A 23427-nucleotide genomic window follows, 5' to 3' on the forward strand; every position below is an offset into this window, starting at 1 on the left:
TCGATACTTGATTGTATTGATGGTCCACCTGCACCTACGAAAGAGGATTTTTAAAAGTAGGGCGGCGAACGCGTGGATCGATTGTCAGAAAGATGTTAGGCGATTGAAATATAGAAAGTATGACATGACTCGATTACATAAACGTACCATAAAATATCACTTATGGTAGTAATCTTCTGACAAGCTTCCAAAGATTAGCTTAGCAAGTTAAAATAATAAAAAAAAATTGCTATACATTGTCCTTCGTAATATTTCTCGTCGGCTGATGAGATACCTCGCAGCCGTGTTTGTTCCGGGCCTCGAGTTCTCCTGGAGAGCGCGACACAAATCACCACTATTCCTACGATAATCACAACAACCGTAGCTCCGACCGGCACCACCACGTTCACGTCAAGCCAGCTGGGTAACCATGGGAAATAACGTCTGACATCGGTGTTCTCGTTACCGCCATTTCTTACGGGGGGTGCGATCGTACCTGTACGTTGAAGCAATAACAAAGAAAAGAAAACTCGTGATTACCTTTATCGCTACCATGGCCCTTTCCTCTGAGAACACAGATCACGATGACGGCAACGATTATAACGAGAATAGCTGCGACCACCGGCACGACCAGATTCAAGTTAGCCATGAAAATTTTCATCGGATCCTCGTCGTTGCCACCACCGTTCACGTCAGGTAGCTCTCGGGCCGGTGCAATGGTGCCTGGAACAAAAAATCATGGCGACCATTCAATCCAGGCCACCATTAGCACCGGCTACGAGCGCCGTTGCTTCTACTGCCTCTTATACTTACCTCCGGTTACGGTCAGTGTGGCGAATTCGTATTCGGCTACCGCGAAACCAGCGTTGTTATGAGCAGTCACGCGAAGATGATACCAGCTAGCAGGGTCCAAGTCCAGAACGACAAAGTTTCCACCGGGTTTCACGTTGTTAGATACCTGATTCCATTCCTGTTGGTGCCTATCGTGTCAAACCAATCAACATTTAGCATTTTCAGTCTTCGGAGTTGGGCTCAACTTGTTTTCTCTTACTTCTTCTTGTGTTCAACGACGAAGTAGAGCATGGGGCAACCGCCATCGGACCAGGCACTCAGATGAAGGGTAATGCTGTTCGTAGAGACTTCGATGAACCTTGCAGCTTCAGGGATGATCGGTTTCGAGCCTTTGGTACGAGTGTTGAGCATGTCAGAAGGATCGCCAGTTCCAATTCTAAGTTACCAAATGAAATAATCATGAATTTCATTGTATCGAGCTAACCTCGTGTCAAATGTTCCAAATCATTACCCATTGTATGCGGTAACATAGATCTGATATCTGGAGCCACACCACAAATTCTCCAAAGTGTACTTCTGAGCCGTGGAACTAATCTGAGCGGTTTCCCAATCGCCGAATTCCGGTTTGTAGTGAATAGTGTATCCATGAATGGGAGCGTTGTCAGTGGGGTGAGGTCTCAGTTTCATCGTTAACGAGTTAGTTGTGGTGGCAGTGAGGGTGACTTGCGGTGAATGAGGAGGAGCTACGAAGTGACACCATATTTCGATAATGTCCTTCTTTGAAACTACAAGTGGAATTGAATGGGATCATGAAACCTACCATGGACAATTAGTTGATGAGTAACGGTATCATGGCCAAACGAGTTTTCAACGTAGCAAGAATATTCTCCAGCATCTGTACGGTCAACTTCCTTAATGAACAGAGATCCCTCGGGCAATTGTCGCAGTCTGTCGCTTGGTTGGAGAACGGCGCCTCGTACTTTCCATGTTACTTCCGGTGCAGGTACGCCGACAGCAAGGCAGGGTAGTTTTACATCTTCTTTGTAGGTAGCTGTGAACTTGTCGTCGAACGATGCGATCTTTGCCGGTACTGAAAATTAACGTAATCGTTAATATTAGATAATTGCATATTAAACAATCAATTTTGGAATAAAAATTAGAGTACCTCTAACGCTTGGTGCCAAAGCCACAATCTTGGAAGCTTCTCCCTCGCCGATGTTGGTGCTAGCGGTTACCCAGAAGTCGTATCTGCGTTGTTTGTCCAGTCCAGAAGCTTCGTGAGTCAATTGATTCGGTGGTACTTTTTGGCTTGTCGGTTCCTCTGCGTTATCGGCCTTGGTGTAGACGGTATATTGAGTGATGACTCCGTTGGGTTGGCTTGGTGGGCGCCATGAGACGAGGATGGATTCAGCGGACATAACCAGAGATTTGATCGCGATCGGAGCTTCAGGGGCTGTAAAATAATACACAAAACAATTTATAAATCATCTTGCAATTCATCTGGAATATCTTTTTACAAATTGCTAATTACCATCTTGTTCAGTTTGGCAGTGGATAGGTGCAGATTTGACGCCATCGCCACCGGAAGTGAAAGCCAGAACTTGCATGCTGTAGTTGGTATATTTCTTTAGTCCATGGAGAATTGTTTCGCTGGAAGAGGTGATCTTGGTGTCCTTTGTGTTCTCGTCATACCAGGTGTCAGATGGTCCGTAAATAACCTGTAGAACACACTTATAAATCTTCCTGAACAGACTCCTCAATTCGTCTGAAAATTGAATGATTAATTAACCTTGTATCCAGTGATGACACCATTGGCAGCGCTAAGGGGTGGCGACATCCAAGAAACTCTGATTGTCTGAGAAGTAAGAGTAGTGCAGGTTGTGTCATGGGGTGGTTGTTCAGGTACTCCTTCGGCAGTGTGTTGTCTTCGTTCCTCGCTCATCGGTCCTGATCCAACTTTGTTAAATGCCTGAACGACAACGCTGTACTGGGTGTAGGTTTTCAAGTTCATGATCTGCAAATGGTGTTCCTTTCCATCCTCCTTCGAGAAGTCCACGGTTTCGAACATGTATGGTTTGTCAGAGGAGGAGAGTCTGTATCCAACGTAGTAGCCAAGGATCTCGCCGTTCCAGTCTTCGCGTGGGGGTGGTTTCCATGTTACCTATTCCAATTAATTCGTTTATATTACGAATTCTCGATTTAAAATCATATCAACTATGAGATACGATACCTTAAGAGTGTGTTGGTCAAGAGCATCGACTCGAACGGAGGTTGGTGGGCCACTTGGAGCTTCTTCGGCAGTGATGATGGTAACAGTATCAGATGGGTCAGATGCGCCAATTTCATTCTCAGCAACGATTCTCAGATGATAGGTGGTGGCGGGTCTCAGGTTGAAAACTCCAGCTACGTTCTGTTGGGATCCAGGTACCAGTACTCTGTCGATATCGGTTTCCCAAGAGCCTTTGCTGATTTTGTATTCGATGATGTAGCGTTTGATAGGACTGTTTCCATCGTAAGGTGCTGCCCAGGACAATTGTACCGAACGTCCAGATTTGTCTAATACTTTAAGGCCGTATGGAACTTCAGGAACCTCTGCAAGAAAAATGATCATAGAAAAATGAAGATTGTAGTGTTCAAATTGTTCAGAAATTAATTCGAACCTTGAACAATCATGTTGATGCTAGTGTCATCGCTTCCAAATGCATTAGTGGCAACGCAGGTGAACAAGGCAGAGTCGCTTCTTTCGGTTCTCTTGATGCTCAGGTCAGACAGTACTCCATTAGCCAGAATTTCCTCACGGATGGTGTAACGAGAATCGCTCTTCGGGTCCAGCCTCTTGTTGTTCATGTTCCATAAGATACCAATGGGTTTTTCGCCTTGAGCCTCGCATTGCAATACAGCTGGTTCTCCGCGTCGTGCAGTCTGGTTCTTCAGTTTGATTTCAAAGTGTGGTGGAGCTGTAATTGAAAGACAATAATATAAAAAAATTGTTCAGATAAGAATTAAATAAAAATAACTTACCCTGAACCGAAATGAGAATGACAGCCGAAAGTCCTGAGCCAATTCCATTGACAGCCTCGCAAAGATAATAGCCTTCGTTTGTCTTTTGAATGTTATTGATAGACAGGGTTCCATCCTCAACGCTGATGTCTGGGTTGCTAAGTTTCAAGTCAGTGTAATCGCCCGGTGTATCCCCTATAATAAAAAAAAAAAAAATAATATTTTGTAGTATACGATATAAAAATTTGCAAAATGTTAAGATGAAATTATACTAACCAGCTGCTCTCTTCCAGGTGACTTGAGGCTTGGGGAAACCGTCGGCTTTGCATTCAACGCGTGCATCAGAGCCCTGAGCGAATGCCTTATCAGTCGGTTCCAGAATCCAGCGAGGTGGTACTGTTGCAGAAGAGAAAGATTAGTCAAAACGTTCTTCCAGCGCATTCGCTGATCAGCAGTTAAACCGGGAGTCAGTCGCATCGTGATCTTCAATATTCATACTTCCTTGAAACTTTACGAAACCCGTCGATGGTATAATTTCTCATTCGATCTTCGATGACAGATAAGAAGCTGAAGATCACGACGATCAGTTTCGTCGCGTGCTGAACGAAACGCGACTCTCTCCCGCAACTGCGACAACACTGCGATAAATCGGGCATGCAGGAATTCAAAATGATTATGCGGGTGACTACTGCACGAACAGAAAGAAGGTCAACAGGCAGATAGATGAGAAGAAGAGGCTCGGTTGCGGCTCTGAAGGAGCTCACAGCGCGCATGCAAGAAACACTAACTAAGAGTACTCTACGATACTCGAGCACGGTCCATCATGCTGCACCGGTTCAAGTAAGTGATTTGTCTAATTGTTAGTTAGTCTAGAGGAGAGGCATGCGTGTTAAAAAAGATCTTGGCTACCACTACGAATGCATGTAAAAAATGAACGAGGCGAGACGTGTGGTGAAAGGCAAAGAGGGGTGGTAATGGGTGGCGGTGAAAAATAGGTATTCATTTCGAGGTGATCAGGTGCAGATTGACGGGGTGATTCTGGGTGGGTGTTCGGATGGTCGGTCGGTCATCTTGGAACAAGGACACGTTGTAACGCGACGGGGGTACGGTGAGGTAATTAATAACAAATCGACACTCGAACTTTGTGATCACGAGAGACACAGCTCGATCGTAGGACCTAAGAAACTCGCCGAGAGATCGCGATGATCCACCGATTACTGCTAGTTGTATGAATTGAGAGTAATGTGACGCGATGATAGTCGCGCATGAGAACGAAAAGTGATGTGTATAGCCTGTCATGTGCCTGGATCTGTTGTCGCGGCCAAATCAACTGGAAAGCCAACGAAAAGTGTCGTCGAAGAGATCAGCGACGACCAGCATGACAACGAGACAAGGGAAATCAAACTAGGCGAAATACTTAGCCACAGATAGGATGCGGGTCAAGCTGAACCAACTTGCTGAGAGGAGAGAAAGGAGAAACATGGTGGACTCTGGGCGTCACTTTGCGTTTGTTACTCGGCTGAAAGACATAGGCGGAACCAGAAACGCAAAAATATACAGAAACAATAAATAGACAAACAGAGGTATGTACAATTTTATCAGAGTATAGAATATGGTAAAAAGACAGAGTGAAAGATAAAGAGAAATAGAGAGAGAGAGAGAGAGTAGAAACGGCGCGCAAGATTGTCGTTTCCGGCGACGAAAGCAGCGCACTGTGTATGTGTGTTGTGTATAAAAACTCTTCCGCTGATAAATGAAATCCAGAAAGCTTCGCCAAGGGAACACGACAGCTTCGGCAACGACGAAGATGCATCAATCAAGCCTGCAATCAAATACTCTGACGGGCCCGGCGCGGTTGCTTTCATTCCGTATTATTCAATCATCGTTCAATCATTATCATCATTCAATGCTCCCATTATTCTGGCCCTAACCGTGAACTCGCAATGTCGCCTCGTGGGTCGCCCTGCCGGACGGATTACTAGCGATACACGTGTAACGTCCAGAGTGCTCCGGTGTAACCGGCTCGATCAGCAAGAGACTCGTCCGTGGCCCGAGTTTCCCGATGCTGTATCCCATGAATTGAGACAAAGGTTGGTCCTCGTGCGTCCAGCTAATATTGATGGGGGTGTCACCCACCAGCACCATGCAGGCCAATTGGGCTGCTTGTCCCTCATAGATCGGTTGATCCCCAAAATCGAACGGACTAATCCGTGGTAAGACTGGAATGATAGGCTCTAGCTAAATCCACGGATAGGTACACGGTGAACGTTCCTCTTGCGATCCTTTCGCCAATCCGTTCATGGTAGACTGGTCAATCACATTCTGATCGTATTCATCGTCGACTATCGGTTGGTTCTTTGGTTCTCGCGAGAATCACTCCCTCTCGGTAGTCTTTCTCCTTTCTTGCTCGAACCCTACTACTTTACGTATCCTCGGTTATCACGGGTCGCGTGGAAACTTTCCTTTACATCTCTCTCTGCGAATCGTCGTTTTACAATGACGCGACGAGAAGGACGAAGAGAAGGATTTGGAAATAGAGACAGTAACAGAGAAAGCATGAGAGAAACAGAGACATAGACACGTTGCGTGTATGCGCACGGGGACGTGTGTAAAATTTCAAACACAAGAAAATGAAAATCGAACGAGGGAAAGGAGAGGGGAAAGTTTAGCTTGTCCTGAACTACGGACAAATTACCTTTGATCATGGTAGCCCAAGGATTAACGAGAGTGGGACTGCGGTCCAACAACTACACTCGGCCGAGCGACCTACCTAAACGATGATGCTTCGAAACAAACGATATGCGGGAAGATAATTATATGTAAGAAAGAAAGATGGACAGTCGGGCAAATGCAGACTTCCAAAATAAACATATTCAATAATATGTGTACGATGCTATTACAACAATCAACAACAGACAGTAGAGACGCAGTTCGTTCTCCGTTTCAAACCTTACACGACTACTACTCGAGCTACCAAGTTTCACACGAACGATTCAATTCGTTTGCCGATCTCACAACAACGTATTCATCGCTGGTAATTAACGGGTTACGCGCGTTTGACGCCTGGATAAAACATCATGCCGATTTTTTTTGTTTTTTATTCAAATTCTTTCTCTATACACCGCGTGGCGTTTTCTTTCACGATCAGATGATTACGTGTATGATCTCGTTTCTGTACCGTTCACTTTGAGATGGGCGCTGTGCCTAGCACGACCGGCTGGATTATCGGCGACGCAAGCATACTCTCCGGCGTGTTCTCCCCTGACGGCGGGGATCGTCAGAGCGGACACTCTATCCCCCATCGCGGTGATACCCACTCCGTCGCCTACTTCTAAATGGCGTCCCTCGAACAACCACTTGAGCGAAATCGGCGTGTCCCCCTTAACGACCGCGCAATGGACGATTATCAGATCGCCGGAGTTGGCCTCGTCGAACGAGAACGGCTGCAGATGCGGAGCGACTGCCGAGAGATAGAGACAGACAGACAGACTCTAGAGTCAGGCACAGATAAAGGGTTGAAAATTAGACGGACAATTTTTATTTCACACGAAGACGGACGTCCCGGTCACCTGGCTATCGTCGGTTCATCGTAAATTTCTCCCCGTTGAAATAAACAAAACATCTAACCAAGGAGGGTAGAATAAAAAAGAGGGGTGGAAATCCGAATTGTACTCAAGCAAGGAGAACTACTTCTGAAGGAACTGGACAAGGCAAATAAAGAAAAAAAAGGAAGATAGCGTGACGTGTCGAATTATACAAGATCAACTATTGCAGATCTCTTTTAAGCACCGTTTACAATCAGATCGGCCGATAGCTCGTGCCTTCCGGCAAGGTTTTCCGCGATACACGTGTAAGTTCCAGCGTGCGTCGCCTGGACTGATCCTATGCTGAGTATGGCACCCCGTCCGCCGAGATCCACGATTGAGATTCCAGAGTGGGGCGATATCGCATGACCGTTTAAGGTCCAGCGAAGCTTCAAGGGTTGGTCGCCTTCGACCACGGCGCACGGTACCGTTACTACTTGACCCGAGTTAAGCGGTTTCTCGCCGAACGTAAACGGCAATAATTTCGGAATGACTGGAAATAGAAAAAAAAGAAAACTGAACCGAAACCGTACACGAAATCGTGTGCACCCAGCTTCCCAGTAAGAAGTCTTTGGTCCCGTTTTTGCTTCCTTGCACCAGCTAATTCGCGCGATGGATCACCGAAACGAGCGGAAGTGAACAAAAGAGGATACCAAACGCAACTGAAAGAAACGAAGAAAACAAAAGCGCCGAGCGAGGATTGCAGATTGTGAGGGAGGAGTAAGAGAACAAAGGGAGAAGAGAGCTGGTAGTCGGGAAAAGGGGTCATGGTGTCGATGTGTCGTCGAGGAAACGTGTACCGTTGACGTCCAATTTGGCCGAGTGCGAGGTAGATCCAGCCGCATTTGAAGCGACGCAGGTGTACTCCCCGGCGTGTCTCGCAGCTACGGACTCGATGGTCAGTTGCTTCACGCGTTTCCCGGAGTTTGACACGATCACGTCCATTCGATCCGATCTTATCGGCTGACTATCGAAGGTCCAGGTGATCTCCAGAGGAGAGTCGCCTTTGGTCACCACGCACTGTACCGAGACCAAGTCTCCAGCGTTCACGGGCTCGTCGCCGAAGGAGATTGGTGCGATCTGCGGAGACACTATCAGACGAACAACCACGTATGTACAGATTGTCACTGGAAGAACGGATGGAAACGCGCCGATCTCGAGAATCACCGTGGTCGTCGAAGCGTAAACCGACGTCAAGCGTAAATCGCGTCAGACTAAACCGACGACGTTGGGAAAATAAAACAAAGGGCTTTGAAGATTTTAGGGTTTAGGGATCGAGTTCGGGAATTTTCGATGGGATAGACGGTGCTAGATGCCTCGATGGAAGTTTCATAGTACCATTCACGGCTAATACCGCGGATCGGCTGACGGATCCCACCAAGTTGCTCGCAACGCACGTGTATTCGCCAGCGTGACGCGCCGTGACGGAGTCGATGCTCAAGACGGAAATCTTTTTTCCGTTTTTCGTGACACTTATATCCGGATGGGTGGCACGGGTGATAGCTTCCCCCTTCAAGCTCCATTGTATCTCGATCGGTGAATCACCCTTCAAGACGCTACAGATCGCGGAGACTTGCTCGCCCCAGTTAGCCGGTTCCTCGCCGATTGAGAATGGCGCGATCTGTGGAGCGACTAGAAACAACGTCCGAGAGCTATTCAATTCTTTCGTTCGATTTACGAAATCATCGGGGTTTCGGTCAGTCTGTAAGTCGGTGGTGTCGAATGAAAAATGAAGATAAGAAGGGTACCGAGGAAAGTGAAATTTCCGTGTTCAGTGAAGGGAAGAGAGATAGGGAAAGTCTCTGAAGATTTTCACGGACGCGTGCTAGTGAAAAGAGGGATTGATAGCAGTTTCGTTCGCATCTATCGCATGACACGGCTCACGGAGCCGACTCGTGCAATATCTGTACCATTGACGGCCAAGGTAGCCGAAAAGCTCGTCGCTCCGGCTGCGTTCGAGGCTGTACAAGTGTATTCCCCGGCGTGTCTGGCGCTCACGGCATCGATGGTCATCAGACTGACCCGTTTCCCGGTGCTCGATATAGAGACATCCCCGTGATTCTTGCTGGTGATAGGCTCTCCGTTCAATGCCCACGACATCTCGATGGGCAGATCGCCCTTTACGATCGTGCACACCGCCGAAACCGCTTCTCCCCAATTCGCGGGTTCGTCGCTGATCGAAAACGGCGCGATCTGGGGCGCGACTGAAAACCGTTCACGGAAAATCGATCAGACGGCAAGCGACCAATTAGGAATCCGTTAGCCTTCTCGTTAACCTAATTAACAACCACAGGAATGCAATTGCTTTCCGTCAAGGGAATCCAATCGATCGACGAATCTGGTTCATCAGTCGTTCCTTCGCGAAAGATATCTCGTCTAGAAGTGTAATACGTCGTCCCCCGTGTGTACATAGTACGGGACAGGTATATGAATATTGAATACAGGTGGATAACGATGATGATGATGATGTATGGGATTTGAATAAAAAGGAAAGATCCCAGAGCGTGGTTTCGAGCGAGGTTTCCTCTAACCACACATGCGTGCGTATTACCGTTCACGGCTAACGTAGCCGTGTGGCTCGAGGCTCCAGCTTTGTTCGACGCTGTGCAAGTGTACTCTCCCGCGTGTCTGGCAGCCACGGCATCGATCGCCAACACGCTCAGCCGCTTGCTCTTCGTCACGGTGTACTGATCCGTGCTCTTCGAATCAATCGGCACGCTGTTGAACGCCCAGGATATGTCCATCGGGAAGTCACCCTTCAGGATCGAGCAGGTAGCCGAGATCGCTTCGCCCGAGTTCACCGGTTCGTCGCCGAACGAGAACGGGAAGATCTGCGGTGCAACTTGGACAGAGAAATGTATACGGCGACGCGTGATAACGACCGCAAGCAACTCCTTTCTATTAAACCTCTCGTCGTTTCGTTAAAGGGAAAATCAGGTGTTTCGAAGGGAACAGAGACGGGTGTCCGAGAAAAGGGTGAAGATAATAAAGGATCGTCAACGGGTAAACGACAAATGCAGTGTTGGATATGTTATCTTTTTAGGCGATGCTTGTGCAAAACTCGTTTTTTACTCGTGCAAGAGCGTGCTTGTTGATAAATAGGTACCGTTCACGGCCAGAGTCGTCGAGTGGCTGACGTTTCCGGCTCTGTTGGTCGCTACGCACGTATACTCGCCCGCGTGTCTCGCTGCCACGGACTCGATGCTCAGTGCGCTCATATGCTTATTGATCCTCGTGATCGTTACGTCCGGATCGTTGAAACCTATCGTCCTATCGTTAAACTTCCATACGATCTCTACGGGAAAGTCGCCTTTCATAATCGAACAGGTAGCCGAGACCATGTCTCCCGAGTTAGCTGGTCCGTCACTGATCGAGAATGGACCTATATGCGGGGCAACTATAACCACATCGAAACTGGTTTAAATATTCGTCGAGAAACTTGCGAATCGATTGAACGGTATTCGATTTGATAGCTGAGTTCACGACCCCGTGAACGTCACAGACGATTCACCTCGCGAGAATAGCGATCGAAAGAGTCGGCGAACGAAAGTGGATCTATAATAATCTGTGTCACGTTCGATCTCGAAGATTGAGAAATAGGATGAAACGAACACGCGTCACCTCCTCTGATCTTCGACGGAACGGGATGAGAAGGGAGAAGGATGGAGGGAAGTGTCGCGAGCATGCACGAAATAGAAAGAAAACAGACTTAGAAGGGAGTATTAAGGGACGGTTGTTGTGTACCGTTCACGGCGAGAGATGCAGAATAACTCGTCCCACCGGCTGCGTTGCTGACGGAGCACGTGTACTCCCCCGCGTGTCTCGCTGTCACAGCGTCGATCGTCAGCACGCTGACGCGTTTGCTGGTGTTTACTATCGATATATCGTAATGATTGCGAGAGATCGGCTCCCCGTTCAGAGCCCACTCGATTTGGATCGGGTGATCCCCTTTCAATACCGTGCACGTTGCGGTCACTGTGTCCCCCCAATTCGTTGGTCCCTCTCCGATCACGAATGGTACGATTTCCGGTGCAACTGTGGTCATCATAATAACAATCTATTTAACACTCGACGCGAAACGAACGGAGGATTCATCCTTGGTGTGAAATCTTGAATCGTCGTACCTAAACCGATGGACGGAACGATGAGGTGGATGATGGAAAGGCGAACCGGAGATGATGGAAAGCTGGTTTGATCGAGTGTCGCGCATGCATCGAGGAAACAAAGCAAACCGAGGGTGAAAAGGAACACGTATTGTACCGTTCACGGCCAAAGTCGCGGTGAAACTCGTTCCACCAGCAGCGTTGCTGGCCATACATGTATATTCCCCGGCGTGACTCGCTGTCACGGCGTCTATCGTCAGTAAACTGACCCGTCTGCTGGTCGCGATCGATATGTCGGGATAATCGTGAGAGATCGGTTCGCCGTTCAGAGCCCATTCGATCTGAATCGGTGAATCACCCTTCAACATCGTGCAGGTTGCGGTGACCGTGTCTCCCCAGTTCGCTGGTTTCTCACTGATCACGAACGGAGCTATCTCGGGGGCAACTACGACGAACAAACAATCCTTAATTGTCTAAATTGTCCCTCCTTTCATCGACCATGAATGATACCAGCACGGTTCAACTCGATTATCTATAGAACCTTTTTGGAAGACGACCTATCGAACGGAGGAAATTCCAAGCCTCGACCACCGACGCCAACCGGAGACAGTGAGGAAACGGTGTCGAAAGATAAGGATCGAAAAGAAGGAAGCGCCTGCTGTGAATGGAGAGAAAAACGTGTCTGCTGAGAAAAAATACCGTTCACGGCTAGAGTAGCCGAATGGCTGGTTGCTCCAGCCTTGTTGGACGCCGAACACGTGTACTCTCCCGCGTGTCTAGCGGCCACTGATTCGATGCTGAGGATGCTGTTCTTTCGCGTTGTCGCCAGAATATTTATGTCCGAACGATCACGACCGATCGGCTCGCCGTTCAACGCCCACGTGATCTCGATCGGTAAATCACCCTTGAGAATGGCGCACACCACGGAAATCGAGTCGCCCCAGTTCGCCGGTTCCTCGGTGATTACGAACGGAGCTATCTGCGGCGCGACTGTAATCAATCGTTCGCTTTGCCCAATTTCTGTCCTTCGTCTGACAACGAACCTCGCGATTTCCACGGCCCTTTCGATTCGATAGCGAGATTGCGGAGGCGGTACGTGGGATGAAGAAGGAGATTGAAATCGGGATGAATCGATGAAAACGGGGTAACTGATGAAAGTTTCGGATGCGTCTACTGCTTGTAGGTACCGTTGACTGTCAATTCGGCAGAATAGCTGGTCGCACCGGCTGCGTTCGAGGCTACACACGTGTACATGCCCGCGTGGCTAGGACTGGCCGAATCGATGGATAGCAGGCTGTTCCTTTTCGTGGTAGTCACGGATATCCGATGACTCTGGTCGATCGGCATTCCGTTCAACGCCCAGCTGATCTCGAGCGGGGAGTCCCCGTTGACCACGGTGCACACAGCCGATACGGAATCGCCCCAGTTCACGGCTTTGTCGGCCATTTCGAACGGGGCAATACGTGGCGATACTGTCGACGTGATAACGACGTTGCCATAATACAACGAGAGTATTAAATAAAAAAAATAAATAAAAAAAGAAGAGCTGTCCGAGAAGAAACGCGAAAAGTGTCGTTCGACATTACCTCCACCCCGAGTGACGCCGTACCCCCGTCGCCATTTCACACGATTGACCAACCATCGTCACCCGATCAGTTCACCCGATCGTTTTTCACACGTTTTACGAGAAAGCGTACCGTTCACTGATAAAACCGACGTGTGCCTAGCGGATCCGGCTGCGTTGGTCGCGGTGCACGAGTACTCGCCCGCGTGTCTTGCGGCTACCGAGTCTATGGTCAGGGTGCTGATCCGTTTACTACTTCTGCTCACGACGATGTCAGGAATGTCGTAACCGTGGTCACCGGACACGCGTCCGACATCGATATGCCGACCGTTCAGCGACCACACGATCTTCAACGGCAGATCGCCTTTGATCACGGCGCACTGAACGGTGGCCATTTCTCCCGCGTTCGCTGCCTCCTCACCGAACGTGAAAGGTGCCAATTGCGGTGCGACTGTAAATTCGAAGAAACCATTTCGAATCGCGTGTAGGAGCTCCCAGAGAGGTACACGCGGGTTCGCAGCGTCTGCCTGTTATGCGTTTCATTTTACGACCCGTTCGAGCTGTTGGACAATTTGGGAAACTACCAGGGAGACTACCAGGGATCGGATCGGAGAACATGGAACAACGGTACAGAGAACTGTAATGAAAAAAGAAAGTAAAATAAAGCGATACTGAGAAAAGTGACAGAAACATGGACCATCCGCGGGATGGACCGTGTCCTTACCTGCCGTCGTCACTGACGATAATCTTACCTCTTCGTTACTACGCGCGAGCATCGACAATACGTTTACGCGCTCGATCATCGGCACGACGACGGCAGTGGCGTTCGTTTAAAAATTACACGCTATGAAGATTACTGCGGAGAACAAGAAAATTACGAGAAAAGATACTGACAGAGTTTCGAAAGCGATCGAAGAACCCGCCGATCGATGTCTAAAATATTTTCAATAAAAAATCTATCGTCGCGTTTCTCTTCTATTATCGTCGGCGTGTTCTTGAACGGCTCGATAAAATCGCAAATGAAAAAAAGAGATTGGTATAGTCGAGGGGGATACCGTTGACCGAGAGCACGGCGGTGTGGCTGTCTGATCCAGCGGCATTTGACGCGGTGCACTTGTATCTTCCGGCATGCCTCGCCGCCACACTGTCGATGCTCAAGAAGCTGACCCTCCTATCAGTTATAATATTAACGTCCGGTCTGCTCGAGTCAATCGGCGTGTCGTCGAACGTCCACGTCAAGTTCACCGGGAAGTCTCCTTTGACGATCGTGCAAGAGATCGACAGCATCTCGCCAGAGTTCAGGGGATCGTCGCCGAACGAGAACTGGAGGATCTGTGGCGCGACTGCGCGATCGACACGGCAGCGTGGCACGAAAGGTGTACGACGTGAAAAAACAACGAAAATGACAGTGAACCAGGAAGATGATAGGTCACACGTGTGCCGCCTCCGCGGCGAGAACTAACGAGAACTTCCGGTCGCAGCCGCGTAATCACAGATCCGAGTGTCGATCGTACGAAAGTGGAAAGATTTGGGAGTTTTATGATAAAAGGGAAGAAGAAGAAGAAGAATGAAAAGGAACGCATAGATGTTTTTTCAGTCACGTGCGAAGAAAATCGTACGCATGTAAGTACCGTTTACGGTTAGCTGGGCAGAATGGGTCGTGGCGCCGGCACGATTCGACGCGGAACACGTGTACTCTCCGGCGTGTCTCGCCGCGACCGACTCGATCGTTAGCACGCTGTTTTTCTTGTTAGTGCTCGCAATCACGACATCGGATCCGTGCTGACTGTCGATCGGAGTCCCGTTAAACGCCCACGATATCTCGAGAGGCTGATCTCCCTTGGTCACCGAGCAAGTGACGGAAATCAGTTCACCCCAGTTGGATGGTTCGTCGCCGAACGCGAAGGGCAGTATTTGCGGAGCGACTGGAAACAACGACTAGAAGAGTCGAGTCGAAGCGAGGAGGAACGAGTGTCGATTCGCGTACGACGCTCTTCTTACCGTTTGCAATTTCACACTATGGGGTGTTGGTATGGCGGTGAAGATAACGCTGACACGTAACGGAAGGGACAGACACGTTTCTCGGGAAGAATCTATTCTTGGAACGGATACTGAATTGGGAGGTGTAAAAAAAGGGACAGCGACGATGAAAGCATAGATTGAGCGAGCGTGGAAGAAAAAAAGGGGTTGGATCGATGGGGTTGCAATGGGAGGAGATCGTACCGTTCACCGTTAAGGTTGCTGATCGACTGACGGAACCGGCAAGATTCGATGCGGAGCAGGTGTACTCGCCGGCGTGACGGGCCGATACGCCGTCGATGCTAAGGGTGCTCAGTAGCCTGCTGATTTTCGTGATAGTAATGCTAGAATCTCTTGATGTGTCGATCGGCACACCGTTGAATGCCCACGATATATCCATGGGCATGTCGCCCTTCAAGATCGAGCAAGGTACCGACACGGAGTCACCCGAATTGGCGACCTCGGCATTGAAAGTGATCGGTAGAAGCTGCGGGCCAACTGAAGTCATCGCACGCGTTACAAATCACTCTCTCTCGCTGCGTACACTCGTTAAAAATCCTCTACATCTTTGGTAACGTTCAACATCTCATAGGAGAACCATGTTGTGGTCAAGGTGTACGACGTTGGATTCTCGATACAAGGAGGTCGGGATATCAAATATGGGTTTATTTTCTCTACGGTGCTGTTTGCCAGGATGGTGCATAAACGAAAGGAAACGAGACGAAATAATAGATAAAAAGGTAAAAAAAACGAGAGCGTGTAAAATTGTGTAGGAACGGATGATAGTCCCGAACCATTGACGGTGAGCGTGGTCGAGTGGGACGCGGTTCCAGCCGCGTTTTCAGCGGTGCAAACGTACTCCCCCGCGTGTCTCGCGGTGATGACTGAGATCATGAGCATGCTAACGCGATCCGCGACCTTCTTCGCAAGTACGCCGGAGGAACCGCCCATCTCTTCTCCGGGATAGCTCCAACGTATGTTCAAAGGCAGGTCACCGGTCGGTGCGATACACTGCAGGTTTGCGAACTCCCCGGCGTTCATGGGTAGCTTCGTGAACGAGAACTGCTGTACCGTGGGCGGCACTGAGGGTGGAGGATCGATGTATGGACGTGCGATGAGAGGTCGCGGGCGTATTTACGCGTGCGGTTACGTGTCGTACGTCGTGTGTTGCGATAAGTAATATCGTTAATGGGTTGGCTGCGTTCAACACTTACGGGCATGCTTCGAAATTAACCAGCTAACCCATCGACTAAGTAGTAATGTGATAAGAACGCGGTACCCGATGGTGGACGCGCGAAAAGAGAATTATTCTGACAGATTTGAGAATGCACCAGATTTCTTACGGTCGATCGTCGGCCACCGCCATACCAACTTCCAACGTTCCAACGAAAGCTCTCGTGCCTCTCTTTTTAAAGAGCTTTCCACGCTACGTGATTAAGTGTTCGTGAATTCTGCGACGGGGTCGTCGTCCGTGTGCATGTGTCAGCGGTCGATGTTCGTATCGCGGATGTTCGAATCACCGGTTATCGCGAGTTTTATGTACGCTTCGAGATACTCGACTGGACGTAATTGGCCGTATCGACGTCGGATCGACGAGTGCCAGGATTCGCTGAAAGAGTCGTTAGTTCGCTGTAAGACAATTATCGAACGTTATCGTGTTAACGTTCCTCGAATCGTCTAATGCCATGTGGATACCTGTAAAGAATGTTTTACGCGGATTTCCTGTCTACGATGCACCGATTTGAAAAAAGAATTCTATCACGAGCATTAATCTTTTATCGGTCAATTCGCATCGATTAAAAATCGCGACTCCGTTAAACGTTTAATTAATTCGGTCGAAGATTAACTTGTTCGCGCGATCGATCTTATGGGGTAGATAAAGAAGCTTCGAACTTACCCATTACTTGCACTTCCAGGGTTCCTCTTGCGCTATATCCTTGAGCATTGCGTGCCACACAGGTGTAGGTAGCTTGATCGCTCATTCTCTCGACGTTCTCGATTATAAGCGTGCCATTGGGGAAGACCTTTTGTTTCCTGTTGATCGGCAATACTCTCGTGTCACGTTCCCATACGATGCTCTCGATCGGATATCCGGCGACTGGGCAAGTCACGCGAAGAGTTTCACCAGCAACGATAGCCTTTTTGTCCATGTGACGGATGAAGGGCAGACCATAGACGTTCAAACGGGCCGAGTGTTCCGCTGATCCAACCTGTAATCACGAAATTCATTCTCGATCGTCGTTCTTTGTCCTATGCCCTGAATACCGTGCAAATAAAATGCTTGCCTTTGACGCGGCAATGCATTTGTATAGACCACCATCGTTGGTGTGAATGCTGGAGATGTTCAAATGAGAAACCACATCGCCGTTCACCGTAACGTACTGTCCTACTTGAAGCCTCTCGGTGTTGGATAGTCGTTTGCCGTCCAGTTCCCAGGTGATCTCAGGAGTTGGGTTTCCGCTGGCGACACACTTGAGGAACATGCTTGGTCCGGGCTGAAGAGTCTCCTCGGCGAAGGCCTGGCGAATCTGCGGGGGTTCGACTGTGGGTGTACAAATTAAATTTCCAATTAAATCTGATCGTTATCCTGAATTTTCAATTAATACTCTAAAACGCGAACTTACATCGTCCACCAAGTTTCAGTTCTGCCGTTGCCTGTGCGCTTTCCTGATCGTTTCGAACGAAGCATTGATACATTCCCTTGTCCTCTTTCTTGACGCTCTCGATTCTGAGTACGGGTTCTTCCAATCCAAGTGGTTTGCCATCTTTCAACCATGAGATAGTCTTGATGGGGTTTCCTCTGACGTTGCAAGTGAAGGTAGCCGGTCTTCCAAAGTCGATGGTCTGGGTGCTGGGTTCGATTTCCGCGGCCAACGGTGCGGTTACAGTCAGAACGGTCTCCACGCTTTCACCGCCCACAGAATTGTTCACGATGCACAAGTATTTGCCGGAATCCTCGACGCGAGCCTCACGGATGATCAACGTTCCGCTAACCTGACGAACACGATCGTTCAACTGGACCGGTTGCCGACGGGAAGAGCCTTCGATGAACTTGTACCATCTGAAACGATAGACACGAAGGGGATCGTCGGTTTGCCGGATCGATTTACCATACGAAATGAAAACGATCGTATGAAATGAAGCGAATAGAAACGTGTGTTTCTCGTTCGCAAGGTGAAACGCTTGGATGGCGGGAAAGGCGATCGAGTCGCGTTCGCACGACACGCGATATTATATAGATCCTGGTATCGTAACGAGAGGGAGAGAAAAGTGTTCGACGTTCACGGTGTTTCTGTTCACTTCATTTCACGTTGCTTTTATTTTCCTTGCTTTTGCACGTATAGGCAGGGCTTTGGGCGTCTCTGGGCGCGGGCTTCTGTCTCTACTGCCGGCTCATTACCGCGTGTCTAGCACGACACGAGTACGCAAACTTAATCGAAAACAGAGAGCTTGAAACGCAGCTGGAGCGTATAGCAACGGTCGTAAAAGCAGAGCAGGTGAGGAAACGGAGGGATGGAGGCTGGCAGCGACAACTTCGTTACGATCGAAAAGAAAGAAAAGAGCATACGCGTTTTGACTACGCATACAAAATGAGAGCAAATCATCGATAATGGAATAATAATAATATTAACACCGTCTCGAGATCGTTTGCAACTAAACTTTATTTTAAATCAAATTCAACTAATAATCTAATAAATAGCTGGTTCAAAATCAGGATGAAGGTGGTGGTAGTGGTGGTAGTGGTGGTGGTAACTTGAGCGTATACGAGGCGTGACAATGGTGCAACTGGACAACACGACGTACACGAATAACGAATTACGAATTATACCTGGCGAGTGAGAGAAAGAGAGGGTGTTGGGGGGCAGTGAAAAACACGAACGGATGAACGGAGGCACGAAGGTGGCGAGGACTTACCAGCCAGATATCGTGGGACTTATTGGAGGTGTGCAGGTGCAGGGCAACATTGTTCGCCCCATTGATCGGGTGACACCCTCTCGGACCACTCGGATCAGCACCGAGGTTACCGAAGGAGAAGAGGGCCCGCATCCATTTCGAAGTCGCGCATCCGTCACCTATCTCGGGGTTGCGCCACGGGGCTCCAGTTGGCACTGAAAACCAACACGTCCGATTGGCCCCGGATACGGGATACGTTTATACACTTTCCATTTTCTTTTCCCTTCCTCCTCAATTATCACTCTCTTTGACTTTTAATTTTTTAACTGCCTAACGTTCACTCGTTCGTCATTCTACAATCGAGATCAAAGACGTTCAAGTTGAACGAGACGAGAATAAATGAACTTTTCCTTTTCTAATCTACGCACCCCTGTCATCTTTACACAGATTCTTTGAGACATCTTGAATCACCGTTATATGCATGCTTTGCCCACTCGCTTTATCCCTTGCCTTTCTTTCTTTTCATTTCTTTCTTTTTTTTTTTTCACTCGAGGCTACCTTTTGTCCTCGTCCCATATCCCTGTCTTTGTATACTTGGCAATTTTTTCGTTTTCTCTCTCGTGTCTCTCGTCTCTCTTTCTCTTTGCCTGTGTCGAACGTCCGACATCTCGGATTTTTACGGTACCGCCACCCGACACGGGGTAGAGGGTAAGGATGGAACGCTTCGAAAATAGGAACCGTGCTCTGCGGAGCAAGACAAACGACCAAAGAAAAGCAAAAAAAAAAGAATTCGGAAGCTATACGGAATGATGTGTACCTAGAGATCGGGGCAGGAAAGCCTTGTGCCGCACACGCCAGCGCCAGAGACTCGCCCTCTACCCCGCGGTACTTATTAAGGCCGTCTCCAGTCCCTTTTGGGGCAGTACGACCCGACGGTTCTGCAAGGATATCCATTTATTGCCCACACTGACAAACTCGTCTCCCATCGATTCATTCCTTTTTTTTCTTTTCTACCTTTATTCCGTCATTTTATTATTTTCTTTTCACTTCTCAATTGTTACAAACATTTCATTGCGAGAAAAGAACTCTTTTTTGAACAGCTCAACCACTGTTACATTTAATCAACTAATTAAGTATTAAAATCAATCGTTATTTCTACCGTGGCAGACAAGGTGATAATTAATTACGTTAACGATACAAGGAATTAGCACGCACATATATACAGAATCCTGTTCTCGCCGTGAGTTAAACACGATGTTACGTACCTCATCCTCCTCTCCCTCGGTTAATTAGCATCCAGAGTGAATTACACTTAATCGCATGCGATCTACTTACCTGACAACGCCGACCGGGCAACAGGTCGCATGAACCGAAACAGACATCAACTTTGATTTGACTCATCGACGACGACGACGACGACGACGACGACGACGACAAGGAAGATGCTGAGGGACGACGGGAGAAACGAAAGGGTGATCTACCTTGTCAGGGGTGCGGGAAATCCCTGAAGCGAGTGACTTAACGCGATATCCTGACCTCTAGCAGCCAAAACCACTTCCCGTTCGAATTTCTTGCCCGATGAGCGCGGAGCTATCTTGTTCGTGCCCTCTGAAACGCGATCATCGTGTCTCGAGAAGGAAAACGGGGCCGATTAATCGCGAGAGTACCTTGTCACTGGGACAGGAAATCCCTGAGTCGAGCAGTCCAACGCCACCGTCATTGTCCTTGGTACGTCGACGAGCTTGCCACCCTCGTAACGTTCGCCGGCCATACGTGGCGCCACGTTACCTGTCGGTTCTGTAAAGCAGCGTTTACATTAGGCAACTTTTGGTCGATCGATCGACTGAAGTCTTCTAATGGTTCAACTTAAAATTGCCCAATATAAACGCCACGTAAGCAGCACCGCGGACAAGAACTCAACCGAACACCCACGCGATTCTAATCTCCAATGGCGCATAATAATGGGGGAGAAATGGGGTAGAAAATGAGCCGGTACCCGAGCAGGATCGCCACCGCCTGGAGCGAGTTTCGGTCCCCTATTTACGCGCCCCTACCTGAACATCGGGGTTGGAAAACCTTGAACAGGACACGGCAGACCCACCGTTCGATCGACTAGGATGTCCCTCTTCAGTCCATTCACGTCCTTGTCCCGTACGTTCGGTCGTACGCTACCACGTGGCTCTGCAATACCGTAAACAACAGGGAGATAGGGAATGTTTCGTCGTCGTTAACAGGCGTCGTCAATGAGAAAGCAAGAGGCGCGAAAGCGATAAGGACCGTTCGACGGAGGCTGACGAGGAAGAAGGTTCGTTCGAAGCCACGAACAGGTCCCGTGTTGCTCACCTGTACAAAGGCGCTGGACTGGCCTGAGCTTCGCACAACAAAGTCGAAGCTTGGCCTTGCATTTTTGACAATCCGTCGAATTTCGACCTAGGCGGCAAGCGAGGAGGACTACTTCCGACCGGTTCTAGAATACAAAACGGGGATCGGTTCACCAGCCGCTAGAAAATCGCTAGTCCTCGCGAAAGAAGGAACTTAACGCGCTCCAGGCATAGTCCATCGCCCTAACGAGGATTAATAATTTCGGAAGACACTTTTCTTTACGTTCGTCAAAGCGTACCTGAAGATCGGCAATGGATGCGCTTGAGCCTGACACAACAACGCCGTGGCAGTATGAACCGATATCGAGAAGACCGTAATTTTAGCAGTGGGTGGTACTTTGGGTGCTGCACCGCTGACAGGCTCTAGATAGAGAAACGACAAATCGAATGTGTACCTCGAACGTTCCATTACAGTTCGACGAAGAGATCTTGCTGTACTCGCTTCATAGAGATCGGTCATAGATACCTAAAAGCTGGAAGAGGGTGACCCTGGGCTGGGCAAAGCATGGTTACAGGACTGCCCACGTAACTGGCGAGAACGTCGTACTTGGAGGTGGACGCGACTCTAGGCTTGGCACCGTTCACAGGTTCTACAGAGGCGCCAAATTAATGTAATCGGTGAATTGACCGATATCGACGAGTTCACTGACCTAAGCGTGGGAGCAGGGAACGCCTGGGCATCGCACAGCAGACTTAACTCGGAGTTTTTCGCCATCTCGAAGGAATCGGATTTTGCTGACTTTGGGAATTTAGGCGACACTCGACCTGCCGGCTCTGACATTCACAAAATCCAATTGATTATTCCGTTTTATCGATTTATGCGCAATACCTGCACCGAGACGGAACACGCCACCGCCGCCTTTTTCAGATTTCACGCGACAACGTGAGAGGGAATCGTTGTATTGGAAAAAAGTTACCTGTGAGTCGGGGGTGGCGATGCCTGAGCGGTGCACATGATCGCGACCGCGGAATTCGCGGCTCTGACATAGGTGCTGCTTTTCGCGTCGCTCTGAAACGTGGGCGCCTTGGATCCCACGGGCTCTACGTCAAACAAAACGCGAGACAAAGCGGTCTAACTGGAGTAGAGCATTCACCTGTCAATTTACCTGAACGACGGAACTGGGAACCCTTGTGCGGGACAAAGTAACGTCGACGAGCCTCCCGCAGCACGAACGAACGAGTTGACACGATCGTCGCTAGAGAATTTCGGTCCTTTCGCTCCCAGCGGCTCTGGCAATGTAACAAAATCGTGCAAACACTTTGCTCTCGGTAGAAGAGCTCTTGATCAGAGAAGCAAAAGAACGAGACACGAAGTCCTTCGAAATTTGTTCGGTCAATCGGAAAATGAAATCGCGAGAGGGATCGATAAGGGAGACGACAGGCTGTGTCTCGACTACCTGAACACTGGTACCGGATGACCCTGCGCTTGGCACTGCACCGCGAATCCTGACGAAGTTTTGGTCTTCTGCCATCGTTTCGCGTCACCGACTACCGAAGGCGCCTTACTTCCTACCGGCTCTTCGCCAGAGAAAAAAGAAACGTTACCAGACAGTCCGGTATACCTGAGCTTCGAGCGTTCAGAATACGTCTGAAGGTCCATTTATAACTTCGGTACGGTTTCGTACAAATGGACCTTAACGCGTTGAAATAAAAGCATCCTGCGATCGTTCGCGATTTACCTGAACATTGGAACAGGGTAAGCCTGCCCTTGGCAAAGAATCACGATGTGGGTACCGGTACGTCTCTCCATGAGACTGCCCTTTTCTCCAAGAATCGAGGGTGCTTTGCTACCGACCGGTTCTATCGAGCAAAGAAACGGACCGTTCGTCAACGAAACGATTTACCTAAAGTTGGGTACAGGATATCCCTGAGCAGGGCACGTCATCACCACGCTGGAACGCGTGCTGGTCTCCTTCCAACCGCGTTTCATCTCACCGATCAACGCGGGGGCTTTGCTGCCGATCGGTTCTAACCGCACAAATCAGATTTAAATCTATAGAAATCTTTACCTAAAACTGGGCACAGGATAACCCTGAGCCGGGCAGAACAGAATGACCGTCGAGCCGCAGATCCTGTCTTTCCAACCGCCCTTTAAGTCACCTGTCAACGCT

At 49.0% G+C, this 23427-nt stretch overlaps 1 protein-coding gene and 1 long non-coding RNA gene across 53 annotated transcripts in view; one reads left to right on the plus strand and one right to left on the minus strand.

The window, feature by feature from the left end:
* Window positions 1-23427, minus strand: part of Dscam1 (Down syndrome cell adhesion molecule 1) — a 50420-nt gene that overhangs the window by 5094 nt on the left and 21899 nt on the right. For 13 of the 50 annotated variants that reach the window (XM_076688818.1, XM_076688815.1, XM_076688826.1 and 10 more), the window contains exons 7-22: window positions 17666-18102; window positions 17327-17583; window positions 16939-17251; window positions 13156-13473; window positions 4048-4167; window positions 3793-3966; window positions 3432-3728; window positions 3002-3363; window positions 2561-2932; window positions 2303-2489; window positions 1937-2224; window positions 1592-1861; window positions 1283-1514; window positions 1031-1207; window positions 793-959; window positions 236-475 (exon numbers count right to left, since the gene is read on the minus strand). In XM_076688818.1, coding sequence (XP_076544933.1) covers window positions 236-475; window positions 793-959; window positions 1031-1207; window positions 1283-1514; window positions 1592-1861; window positions 1937-2224; window positions 2303-2489; window positions 2561-2932; window positions 3002-3363; window positions 3432-3728; window positions 3793-3966; window positions 4048-4167; window positions 13156-13473; window positions 16939-17251; window positions 17327-17583; window positions 17666-18102 — 4211 coding nt within the window. Of the gene's footprint in view, window positions 1-235; window positions 476-519; window positions 703-792; window positions 960-1030; window positions 1208-1282; window positions 1515-1591; window positions 1862-1936; window positions 2225-2302; window positions 2490-2560; window positions 2933-3001; window positions 3364-3431; window positions 3729-3792; window positions 3967-4047; window positions 4168-7560; window positions 7849-8155; window positions 8447-8693; window positions 8988-9265; window positions 9560-11615; window positions 11904-12645; window positions 12931-13155; window positions 13474-14653; window positions 14948-16938; window positions 17252-17326; window positions 17584-17665; window positions 18103-19752; window positions 19874-20989; window positions 21117-21278; window positions 21403-21555; window positions 21680-22233; window positions 22358-22422; window positions 22547-22713; window positions 22835-22995; window positions 23117-23427 lie in introns of all 50 variants that reach the window. The other 37 variants (XM_076688833.1, XM_076688822.1, XM_076688829.1 and 34 more) reach the window with 24 other exon arrangements.
* Window positions 4162-23427, plus strand: part of LOC117601598 (uncharacterized) — a 41012-nt gene continuing 21746 nt past the window's right edge. For 2 of the 3 annotated variants that reach the window (XR_013062300.1, XR_004580746.2), the window contains exon 1: window positions 4162-4611. This is a non-coding gene — a long non-coding RNA (uncharacterized LOC117601598). Of the gene's footprint in view, window positions 4612-5062; window positions 5710-23427 lie in introns of those variants that run through there. The other variant, XR_013062299.1, reaches the window with a different exon arrangement.

Source organism: Osmia lignaria, chromosome 6 (assembly GCF_051020975.1).
Source record: "Osmia lignaria lignaria isolate PbOS001 chromosome 6, iyOsmLign1, whole genome shotgun sequence".
Classification (NCBI taxonomy): Eukaryota; Metazoa; Arthropoda; class Insecta; order Hymenoptera; family Megachilidae; genus Osmia; species Osmia lignaria.